The 12,243-nt window shown below is 45.8% G+C and overlaps 2 protein-coding genes across 2 annotated transcripts in view; one reads left to right on the top strand and one right to left on the bottom strand.

Annotated features, from left to right (window-relative positions):
- Nucleotides 1–4,110, bottom strand: part of PLEKHA4 (pleckstrin homology domain containing A4) — a 50,891-nt gene extending 46,781 nt beyond the window's left edge. The window contains exon 1 of the mRNA XM_054993274.1: nt 4,025–4,110. The gene's annotated coding sequence lies outside the window, so the exon portion shown is untranslated. The remainder of the gene's footprint in view (nt 1–4,024) is intronic.
- PPP1R15A (protein phosphatase 1 regulatory subunit 15A) lies at nt 2,394–11,722 on the top strand. The gene is made up of 3 exons (XM_054993275.1): nt 2,394–2,613; nt 5,186–6,662; nt 10,421–11,722. The coding sequence occupies exons 2-3, from the start codon at nt 5,193–5,195 to the stop codon at nt 10,691–10,693; spliced, it is 1,743 nt and encodes a 580-aa protein (XP_054849250.1). The 5' UTR covers nt 2,394–2,613; nt 5,186–5,192; the 3' UTR covers nt 10,694–11,722.
- The last annotated feature ends 521 nt before the right edge of the window (nt 11,723–12,243 follow it).

Genomic DNA, 12,243 nt, shown 5'->3' with positions numbered 1-12,243 from the left:
GTGGTCTTAGTGATCCTGGAGCCCTGGGCAAAAATCCAGGATGGGGGTCCAGAAGCATTGCCACTGCGCTTAGGGCCCCTACCCTGCCTAAGCAAGAGGCAACCTTTGTGCCATGTGAGGCAGCCTGGAGCAGCTGCCCTTTTGCCCATTGGTTAAGCACATCTGTGCAATAATGTTGCACACGTGTGCATGTGCTCACGTACATCGGATAACTTACCCCATAAAACTGTTATGGAAATAAAATAGGGGTCAGGGCATGTTCACTGTCTGCCCTGAGCCCCTTGAAATATGGGTGGAATAAAAGTCTAGTCAATAAAAGTACAACATCATGGGAGTAGTTAAATCATGTTACATGGCTGTGAATACAAGTCATCAACTTTTTTTTCTGGAAAGGTCCATATGCCTTTAAAAGTTGTGGGCCTTGGCAAAGTTTTTTCCTCCTTCCATTGCATCCCTATGTCAGAAAAAGCTTCACCTATTAGATTTCTGCCTGTTCATCTGCAGCCATTACAACCACAGGAGTCTTGGTGGGGAAAATAAACTGGCAGGGTTATCCACTCATGCAGGGCTGCCAACTTCCAGGCAGGTCCTGGAGATCCTCCAGAATTACAACTAATCTCCAGACTACAGAGATCAGTTTCCCTGGAGAAAATAGCAGCTTTGGAGGCAGAACTCTATGGCACTACACCCCACCAAGGTCCCTTCCTAGGTTCTACCTTCAGATCTCCAGGAATTTCCCAACCCAGAGTTGGCAACCTTATCCCAGGCATCCAACTGTGACACTCACTAGGCCTAAATTAAGGGGTTGCCAGGTCTCCAGCATCCCTAACCCAAGACTCACCAGGTGAAGCCTGGTGATGTCACACTGAATAGTAATAACTACAGTAGAATTTGTACAGGTCACAAGGAGGAACAGTATCACATGGTATCCATGCACGTGTGGAGTCATCACCATGGGCTAATAGCATACACAAGTGTGCTAGGCAGAAAATGAAGCTGAGCTGCCCCTGGCAGATTACTGCCTCCCATTTGGAATGTACATCAGCAATAGATACCACAAGCAGGCATGCATAGAAGCAGCAGCCTGATGCTCTTAACAGGTCAAACCTTTGCATGTAGCTCATTTTTTTACTGCTGCCGGGTGGTTTTGGTTTCTTTTTATTCACTGATTTCATGGACATCATGCCTTGAAATAAAATTAGAATTAAAATAAAATTAGAATTTAAAAAATCTCTTATGTGAGAAACTTTTCTCCTGTATAGTGTAGTGGTTAAAGTGCTGGACCAGTACCAGGGAGAGCAGGGTTCGTATTCCCGCTTGCCATGAAACTCACGGGGTGACCTTGAGCTGCTGTAGCACAGTGGTTAAGTGGTTGCGCTGCAAAGCAGCACTCTGCTGGTTCGACTCAGGTGAGCTCAGCAGGCGGCCTTGGATAAGCCACTCCTCTCAGCCCCAGCACCCCAGCTGTATCGGGAATAAGGGTAACACTGGCTTTGCTCAGGGCTCTGAGAGCCAAACTAAACGTGACGTCTTACACAGGTTGGACACTAGTCAGCTTCCCTCAAGTTTTGATGGGAAATGTAGGCATCCTGGTCTTGTAGCTGTAATGCAAAGCCAAGCTGTAAAACCAGGGCGCCTACATTTCCCATCAAAACTTGAGGGAAGCCGACTAGTGTCCAACCTGTGTAAGACGTCACTTGTAGTTTGGCTCAGAGTGTGGCACGAATCTGTCCCAAAGGGTGGTATATACGCACATTGTTGTTAACAGCCTAGCCTACTTCACAGGGTTGTTGTAAGGATACAACAGAAGAGACCAATCATGCGCGTTGCCACCAGTTCCTTAAGAGTATAGCGTGAGACAAAATCGCACGAAAGTCAGAAAATGATAAAAACGTCCTAAACGCTGTTCCTTAAAGAGCGTGAAATACACTAACAATACAATCCTTTAAAAGAGTTACTCCAGTTTAAGATCACTGAAATCAATGGGATTAGTCTAGAGTGACGCTTCTTAGGATTGCACTGGAAGTGCTATTATACAAATATGCGAAAGTTACTTCCTGATCTCGGCCTCGGTTGAGTTATGGTGTTTCTTTTTCGATACAAAATAATAATAGCATAGGGGTTTCCATCGAGGTGACGGCGGGGCAAACGAATGAATTTCACGAATAAGTAATTTCCAGTTCCACTATTTAGGACCAGAAAGCCTTTTCGCTCAGCGGGAATTACCACCTCGTTTTCTCCAGTTACTACATCACAAAGAAGCGGGCTTTCCTCTTTTCAGCTTCTTTCCCCCTCCTTCCTTGCCCCTCCCCTATCGAGCTCTCTCGATCTTTCACGTCCTTCGCCCAGGCCACGCCCTCCCCTTCTATGACGTCACCGCACGATGACGCGCAGCCATCGAACGCCGGTTATATAGGCTGAGTGACGCAGCCGCTTTTCGAAACATGCCATTTTAATCTATTCATTCTGAAAAGCTGTTGTATCGATAGGGAGACATGGACAGAGCCGTCGCGAACCAGCCGAGTTGGGTCAAAGCTGCCTTTCACTTGCTTCCTTGCGCCAGCCCCGAAGCTGTCTGCTGGAGCGAGCTGATCACTGGATAAGACCCCAGAGGTAAGAGATCCATTGGCCTGGATCCCCTTTCCGAGCTAGGAATTCTGCCTCCTGCTTTCTCCGCTCCGCTAGATCTCATGTCGACAACCGCCACCACCCTTTCAAGCTCCTGTCCGGGCTTCCTTTTCCTTCTACTCTCAACCTACTCCCTGCCTAGGAATCCTCCCTCCCCAATTCTCGTTTGCTTGACCTCGCCCCATACCTAGTTCCAGAAAACCTAGTAGTCTTGTTTCCCAAGAGGAACGCCCGGTTCCTGGTTTTCTTGTTTATTGTTTCGGAGAACCCAGGCATCCTGGCGAGCACCCCCATCCTCTGGCTTCCTCCCTCCCCCCTTCCCTCTTCGCTGTACGCTCTCCCGGCCCCCACCCACCAGCTCTTCCACAGGCATCCACCCCTAACCGTGTGCCCTCCCGATTGCTAGTTTCGGTCCTTACTCTTGCTTAATGCTAGGATCAGAATGTGGTTGGGTGATTTTTGGCGCTTTCTGCTAGAACCGCCAGGTAGTACTACCTTCCTACCAAACCTCCATCTTGATCCTAACCCCTGCATGGGGATCGCAAATATCCCTTTCATGTAATCTCCTTGAACTCATCCAGTCTGCCAGAGATCCCATTTTTACCCCAAGTCTCCCACCTGGCAAAAAAGCAAACACATCCTTTATGTTTTATGTTAACCAGCCGAGTTAACATAAAATATAAAATAACATAAAATATAAAAGATCCGCATTTCTGCACATCTTCCCCTTGCCTGTCTGAATTTTATCTCTGCCTCCCCAGCTCTTCTATTTCCCTAGCATTTCCTGTTTTTCTTCCACTCCAGCTTCCTCCTCTCCAGTTGTATTAGACCTCTTTTTCCATCCTTGCCCCCCCCACTCACCCCCCCCCCCAACATCCCACCTCCTTGGTTTTGCCCTTTCACTTCTCCCAAATGTCAGATTCCGGGGGAAGACCAAACAGAAATGACTCTTAATTTCATCTTGACTCCCCCCTCCCAATATTTTTAGGAAATTCCTTTGTCACAAGGATCCCAATCCTGCCTTCTGGTACATCACTTGCTCACAAGGTGTCATTCCCAAACTTGCCACCCCCCTTTCTTTCTCTAATATTAGTCTACCAAGCATTAAGAGGTTTCTCAAATTCAGCTCTAGGGTAACTATGACAATTTCTTGCATTTGGGGACAATATATTTCAATGAGGAATCCACCCTTCTTTTGGAGAGGGGAGGCTGATCCTTAGGGGCTTCAGGCTGTCAAAAACTCAGTGCTCTCCTAGCAACCACCCACAGTCACGCCTCTCCTGTAAATTCTGTTTCCATGCATCCATTTCCCTTGTGGTGTTTAAGATTCATAAAAGTAATACTCCCCCTCCCTTCTCCTAACCTCCTCCCCCCCCTTTCCCCTTCCAGCTCTAACCTGTTGTGGTCAGAAACTTGGTTTTTCTGCCTCTCTCCCCGACAGCAGCACACGGGATCCAACCGGTTGTTGTGTGTAGATGTGAATGGTCCCCCCTTCTGCTTCCGGACTGGGGTGTTGCCAGCGTTCCAGGGGCACTTGCTTGAGCTTGTTTGGGGCGCGCCCAGGATTAAATCAACCTACACATCTCTGCCAGGGAGACAGTCCCAAGCAAAATGAGAGAGACACTGAGGCGCAGATCAGGAGAGGAATTCGGCAGGAGCTTGGGATATGGGCCCAGGAATGCTGACTTCTCGCCTCTTCCTCTCACTATTCTTGCTCAAAAGATCTGATTGGCCCTTCCTAACCCATTTCACTACTTTTGAACGAAATAATGTGTGTCTTTAACCAGAGTCCAATCTGTCTTGGACTCCCCAAAAAAACAGGAGTCCTGACCTTTCCAGTTGCCATAATGCAGCTCAAGGCTTAACTTGCCTTAGGGCTCAGGCAGATTCCCTGAAGAGACAACATAAAAACAGTCTAAATAAATAGGGCTGAAATCTATTGTCAGTATCAGGGCTTGGTTCTGGAGTATAATAATTCTTAACAGTGCCTCTGAGCATGTGCTGAATGTCTTTTCCTAAATAAACAGAGCCTGTACTTACACAGTTAGGATTAGGAAATAGGTGTTTGCGATAGCCATGGACAACATGTTAAACTGCTTTATACCAGATCATAGGTCCATCTAAATCATTGTTGTCTACTCTGATTGGCAGTGGCTCTCCAGACTCTTAAGCAGAGTCCTTCCTATTAGAGATTCTTTATTGAAGGATTGAACTTGGAACCTGCAGCATAGTGGTTAAGCGGTTGGGTTGCAAGTCAGCACTCTGCTGGTTCAAATCCCACTATTGCCATGAGCTCAGCAGGTGGCCTTGAGTAAGCCATTCCCTCAGCCTCAGCTGTATTGTGGGGATAATAACAAAACTGACTTTGTTCACTGCTCTGTCCAGAAGGTTGGTATATAAGTACACTGTTATTATTATTATCAATGCAAAATACATCCCCTACCAACAAGTTTGCAACAAACTGCAGAATTTTGGAATTCAGTCCTCTGGACTTCCCACTACCACTTTCCTATCGTAGAATCTAAAAACTTATGGCTTATTCTCATTTTTTTTTCAGGTCTAAAATGCCTCCTCACATGGCCAGCCACTTGGCCTCACACCCAGAAAGCAAAAGCTTGCCCTTTGTTTGCTGTGATTGCTTTGGACGCAGGATGTCCAAAATTCTACCTCTGGAATCGAGCAGGTCCCCTCCTGCTGGCAAGTTTGACAGTACAGCCATGCTACTTGGACGTATGACTTACCTTGCTATGCACTGGCTGAAAAAATGGTTGCGCCTTTTGCAGAATTTCTCCAGAGCACTGATGAAAGCTATATTGATGGGCATTGCTAAGGGGGCAGCTACTGCTGCCCCCTTAGAGAAGACAAGAAGACCCTGGGGAAGGGAAAAAGAACTTGAAAGAGGTGAAAGCGAAATAGAAGATGGAGAGAAGCTAAGCTTTGACATTGATCATCTGGGGTATCCTGTCCTGAATAGCCTAGAAAGCTGGTCTCAAGAGGATACAGAGAGTGTGATAGAAGATGGACATTTTGGAGAATGCCCAGAATGGTTTTTGAAAGTCTCCAGTGGTGCTAAAGTGGATAAGATGCATTTGGAAGACAACACTGCACTGTGTCTGATACACCATTCCATCTCCTTTGACTTTGGAAATAACTGGGAATGTTCATCGGACGAAGACTCGGGACTGGAAGATGGAGAGAGTCCTAGGAGTTTCCCCCCAAAATCATGGGAAGACTGTTACTATCCTCAAATGTTTGCCAAACGTTTGGATATTGGGGGATGTTTTGAGGAGAAAGCGAGAGATTCCTGTCACCCCCGAGAAGAGTCTGGGGATTTTGAAAATGATTTTGAAGGGGGTTCTAGGCAAAGTTTGGAAAGTCCCTTTATTTCCCAGGAGCGCAGGGCGAACGTGGAATCTAGTGGGGATATTGTGATACCTGAAGAACAAGGCTTGAAGAGTACATCTAATTCTTCAAAGGAAGGGGAATACCTGGTCAAGGAGAACTTGGGAACACCTTCCATCTCCCATGGCTTCAAGAGTTCCCTTGTACTCTCCTTATTCTACAGTCCCTCAGAGGAAGATGATGATGATGATACAGAAGACTGGTCAAGTGAAGATGAGATGGAAGAAACAATTCAATCATCTTTAGATAGTGTTGTTTTGGAAAATGGGGATAATTCAGCAGCAGATAGCTTTCAACACCAGAGTTTTCCTGAGAACCTCGGTGGATGCTTTTTCCCCAGCATGGACCCCATGCATTCATTCTCCTTTTCCAGAACCGTTCAGCCAGTCACTTGCGCCCCACCTGAATCCAAGAACCACGAGGAAATCACAGTCTCCTTTTACTTAAGTCAACCGTATTCTATGCCGGAGGAGACTTGTAATCCTCCCAAACCACCATCCCATAAAGACCCAAGATCTGCCCCGGGGCATCCACCTCACCAATGCTGCCAGCTGCAAACAGAAAGAAACTGTGATTTGGTCACTACAGAAACCCCGTTGGTTTCCCGGAAGGCCGGCCAGCTGGCTAAGAAGGTGAGTCATATTTAAAAATGTTTGTGGAGTAACCCAGGTTCCTGCATTTCATCTGTGGTTTTATGTTGCTCTGAAATTAGTAGTAACACCCTTGATTCTGCCCCTCACGATCAATAATTGGATGAAAATTGCCTGCTTTGTTCACAAATATTGAAAAAGTGTGGATGTTCGTTGTGATTTTTAGCGCTCTTGCTATGGTGTTCTCACCATAACCACCATTGCATTAATGTGCAGAGCAGCCATGCTTTTAATAACAGCACAACGAGCAGGACAAGAGTGGGATCCCAATATGAGGTGTGCTCAGAACGGTGGTATTGACGCATGTGTCAAAACTGGGTGGTGAGTTATTTGGTGTGGGGGGGGGGGGGAATTGAGGTGCCTGGAGTCTAGACTGGCTTTCCCGGCATGCTAGTTCCCACACACAGTGACTAACTATTCACTTTGAAGTTGCCAAAAAGAGACTCTCTGTGTTAATTCTCTAAAATTACTACATGGGAACTAACATTACAATTAGGGATCTGTGCATATGCCTTTTTGTATGATGCCCTTGTGGGTCTTTTTGTTTCACCTGTTTTCATCACAGGCACTGTTTGCGGGTTATATGCCTTTTTATGCAAAAGCAAGAGAACCTGTTTATGTGTGACAGGAAGGAGAAAACAAAGTGGCGTGAAAAAAGAAACTTGTGGGAGAAACTAGAAACGAAGTGGAGGAGTCAAAACACTGGGGTTGCTTGGTTCAGTAACATCCCTGAAATAAAGCGCCCCACAGAATTATTCACAGGGTGTGAGCTTGTAAGGGAGAAGCCGTGGAAGGCAAGTTGGTGGGCTATAGAGAAGCCATGCATTTTGCATTGAGAAGGGCCTTTCATCACAAAGGGTGATCTTCCAAGCCTCCTATTTCTCATTTTAATGTCCCCCCCCACCATTCCTGCCTTTCCAGTCTCAGACCTTATTCCCTGTTCTTTGTTAGTTCCACCCTCAAGTTTCCTTTGGCTTAGTTCCCCTCCCCCCACTCCAGTCTCACCATTCCGGAAAGATGAAAGAGCCTGAAATGTCTAGCCCTCCACTCTGCAATGCTAGACTTCCGGCAAGGAAGTGGATGATGTAAGGTGGTGAGATTCCTGAGCCAAGTAGGATGCCCTCCCCCCTTGTGAAGACCTGTCATCCAAACCACTCACAGATCCATTGTGCAAAAGCTGGTAATCTCAGAAAGCAGCATTTTATCTATTTTTTGCTTAATAGCACCGTGTACATTTTCTGCCCAGAGAACTACAGCACTACCCCAACATTCCCCAGGGCAAACTGTTGTCTCATATTGTGTACACCTAGGTTTCTATTTGAATTGGGTCACGGCTCTGGAATGTGAGGGAACAAAAAGCATGCCTCTGAGCATGGAAGGAATGTCTTTTTCCTGATTTCTGAGTTGCCATGGCCAGTCCACACACACAGAGCAAACTGGAGAAAATAAAAGATTTCTAACCATAAAGTGTGACTTCAGAGGCCCAGAATCTCTTAAAATTTGAAATCAAGCACCTGGAGTGGGAGGAGGCACAGAGTGCCCTTTGGTAAAGGTTGGTTAACTCGTATCGGACAGGGAGGGACTGTGCACTCACGGATTACAGTGAAGGGTGGCCTTCAGTTTCTCTCTTGGGTGTAAAACAGCAGTCCAGTGGCACCTTGAAGACTAACGCCACTTATTCTTGTGAGTCAGAGCTCACTTCATCAGATGCATGGGAGTCAGCGTAATTCCATCAGGCTGATTTATATTCACAAAAGAAAGCAGTGGGAGAATGTTACAAGGAGAGACCAGTTCAAAACAAGATCCGATCCAAAAATCTGTTCACTCAGCATGGGTGTGAGACACTCCCAGCTTTTGTTAGATAAGCAAAACCCAGTGCAGGATGAAATGTGATAAGGAGATACAATGGAGAGTGCCGACACACCCATGTTGAGTGAACATTCGTTTTTGGATTGGATCTTGTTTTGCACTGGCCTCTCCTTGATAACACTCTCCTACCTTTCTGTTGTTTGTATAAATCGCCCTGGTGCAGGGCCGGATTGAGGGGGGGCAGGGGGGGTAGTCTGCGCCGGGAGCAGCTGCCAGCTGCCGGGAGCACGCGGGCAGCCTCGCAGCCTCCCATGCTGCTTTTTGCCTGCCCCGCAGGACAGGGGGCAGCCGGATTGCTGCGTGCTCCCTGTCCTGCAGGGCAGGCAAAAGGCAGCGTGGCTGCTCGCACCATTCGCCTGCCCCGCAGGACAGGGGGTGGCCAGGTGGTCCCTGTCCTGCGGGGCAGGCGAATGGCACGGGCGGCCTCGCAGCCCCGTGCGCTGCCTTTTGCCTGCCCTGTGCGGGGGGCTGCGAGGCCGCCCGCGCCATTTCAACCCTCACCAAGAGAGGAATGGCATAGCATGGTAGCTTTTAAAAAAACGGAGTTATGGATCTGGAAGTCATTCTTTAAAATGTCTCCTCAGCCAATCAGGTGGCCTTAAACACACACACAAACAAAGCTTATGGATAATAATAATCGTCTGTCTTACATGGTTGTTGGAAGGATTACAACAGTGTCATGTTTGTGGGGAACTTTGAACGCTTTAAAGAGCTATCTAAAGTATTAGGGTTGCTAAATATAAAGTATAATAAAGAGAAGGCAATGGTGTAAAATGTAGCAATGGCCATTTGTTTTGACAGCTTTAAAAAAGCACTAAACTTTTTTAAAAAAAATTAATTGTAATAAAACATAACATTAAAGAGCACTAAACGAATGGAGGGTGGGTGTATCAGCAGCCTGTAGCCATGAAAGCAACATGGAACCTCTCAGAAGCAGCGCCTCTCTGAATACCAGTTGCTGGGGGCAGTGCAGTGGTGGTGATGGGAGGGCTGTAACCTTCTGATTCAGCCAGCCTGTTTTTTTTTAGTGTGCGCTTAGAACTGGCGCCCCTGTTCATGTTCTCCCCCACAACTCTGTTTGGCTGGAATGATTACAAGAACGAAAGTTTATCTGTAGGTACCAGATTAAAGGAATTTGGTTTGGTTTGCTAAGAAAGGCCATGGGACCTGGAAGTGGAGGCATTGCAGTATAGCAGGGAGGTCCTGTTTTGAGGAAGGCTTTGTGTACTATACCAATAACAGGTTAGAGTTTGTCCATGGAGCCATTTTAAGTGGAAAAAATTGAAGGAGTTTTCTTAAGTACTAAAAAAGGGGTGTTTCCCCCTCCCCCAGAGTGCTGAAAGGCAATATGAAAGAGAGAGCACTGCTACTGGTTATAAATATTCATTCCACATTCATCCCTGGTAAACCAGTTTGTGTTTTGTTTCAAAAACATATTTGACAAGAGGTGACAGGACACACCACCTCTGAAAAGCAGTGCCACTCAAATCATTTTAAGCCATCTCAAAAACCAGGGCTGCTTTTCAGCGGGAATGCAGTGGAACGGAGTTCCGGCACCTCTTGAAAATTCTCGGCAATAGTGTGTGAAAATAATATCATTTCAAAGAATCCTGCGTGTTTCTTCCTCACTTCCCTCTTGAGAGTTCTGTCACTTCTTTTCCCAGGAAAAAAAAGCCCTGTCAAAAACTATTGGGCAATAGAAATTTTTAGCATTTTTTCCACAGAACAGTATTGAGCATAGAGAATCCATCCCACAGGATTTCTAGTTCTCCCTTACATGTTTACATCCATGCTCATTGTCCACAGCACATAATTTGTTCTCCTCCAAAAATACCATTCATAACACCCTTGTCCTATCTCCTCATCTTTAGGTTCGATTCTCTCCTGAGGTCACTGTACACACACTGGTGGTCTGGGATTATGCTTCCCGAGCAGCTCGCAGGGGTCCCTGGGAGGAGATGGCCCGTGATCGTTGTCGTTTTCAACGCAGAATTGCAGAGGTGGGAGCCATCTTGGAGCCCTGTCTGCAGATGGATCATCGTGCCAGTGTTTGGAGGAAGACCCACGGGGCTCTGCAACTTGAGGAGGAAATTGGTGACAACACACTCCCCAGTTTGGCCAGTCAAGAGAAATTGTGTGCCTAAACAAACTTGTGAATTAAATGGCTGTTCAAGGTGGAGCAGTCTATCTGGGCAGAAACATAGATGAAGGGTGACAGGATTTTGATAGCCAAAAGTATGGAAGTCTAAATTCAAAATTGTTAGCATTTCCTGAGGGGGAAGCTGTCCTCTGAATTGAATGGGAAAGGGGTCACAAAACATCCCTACCTTGCATGCACACAGTTGTGCCCATCAACTCAGGACATGTCAGTTTTTAGCCTATGTGTAGCAAGATTACCAATTCATCTGGCCTTTTCTCAAGTGGGGCCCTGTGGCTTAGACTTGGGGGATGGGGCTGGAAGCAAGATCCTCTGGGTTCTCTTTTTTGAATAAACGCACTGATCCTAAATTATCATTGCTACCTCTGTTTCCTACATTTTATGAGCTCCAAATAAAACAGAACCACAGTTGTCGTGACTCAAATATGTGTACAAGGTGAGGCCCCTTACGTAATGATGCTGGATTGTTGCAACAATAAGCAAGTCCTATGAAATGCATTTGCAGCAGTGAGGTGGCCCATTGGCATTCCTGTTTATGGGCAGGGGAATGGAAACTGAAGGAGGTCTGGAGAACTTATAGTTGGATGGGGCTTTGGTCGGAGCTCCCAGTAGTTCTGAATATTGTTGCGCAATGCTAGATTTAAACATGACTCAGCAGGCTAAAATGCCTTAGTCACATAGTATTCCATGTAGCTGGCTGTACATTAAAATTGGGAATTTAGCTGCAGTATTTGCAGCATCAGAATGCTATGTGTATAGGCCCTTCCATTGGGGTGTATAACCTGGAGCACCATATGGGTTGGTTTAAATGCATCTCTCTCCAACTGGTACCTGGCCTTTGAGACAGCTGTAGAAGCTGCCTATTTTCACGGGTTCTTTTTTGAAAATTTTAAGTTATTGGCATGTTTTAAATTATTGTTGCCTAAGACACTTGATTAATCTTTCTATGTCATATATAATTACCTGTTTTTATTTTTTATATATATAAAATTCACTTTTTTTTTTATATGGATGAATAAAGAAGTTGCTGTTTCAGTATAATTTTTAAGAAAAGCTTCACCCACCTCTTCTTGCTGTTTGTAACTTATTAAAAATGGAGAATAGGCTATTGTTTATGCAGATCTAGAGCTAAAATTCAGCAGTGGAAGGAAATCAGTATTGGTCTGTTCAGTATATGTGCAATACCCTCCTGTATTTAAAAAAAACGAGAATCAGACTTCTCTTTGTCTTAGTGTAAAAATATAAGAACTTTGCTGGATCAAAGCAATGTCCATTTAGTCCAGAACCCAGTTTCACAGTGTGGCCAGTCATATACCCCAGAAGACCAATGCACGGGGCACAGGAAGCAAAGCTGCTCTCCCCCACAAAAGCCTTGGTATTCTGGTATATTCTGCTTCTAAACATAGTTTCATCATACTTAAAATGGAATGTCGGTGATATGTGTCTTATGCTAGTTTAATCGAAACTACTGGCCATCTACATCATGTGGCAGTGAGTTCCACAAGTTAACTGTAGTACAAGAAGAAATACTTTTGC

This window comes from Eublepharis macularius, chromosome 12 (assembly GCF_028583425.1).
Source record: "Eublepharis macularius isolate TG4126 chromosome 12, MPM_Emac_v1.0, whole genome shotgun sequence".
Lineage (NCBI taxonomy): Eukaryota > Metazoa > Chordata > Lepidosauria > Squamata > Eublepharidae > Eublepharis > Eublepharis macularius.
The sequence above is the reverse complement of the archived record's forward strand: the minus strand, read 5'-3'. Positions and strand labels throughout refer to the sequence as shown.

What these genes read in the sequence shown, in the direction of transcription:
- PPP1R15A (XM_054993275.1), top strand. Translation starts at nt 5,193, where the DNA reads ATGCCTCCTCACATGGCCAGCCACTTGGCCTCACACCCAGAAAGCAAA. An exon ending in CCGGCCAGCTGGCTAAGAAG is followed by an intron (nt 6,663 to 10,420) that starts GTGAGTCATATT and finishes CCTCATCTTTAG; the next exon opens with GTTCGATTCTCTCCTGAGGT.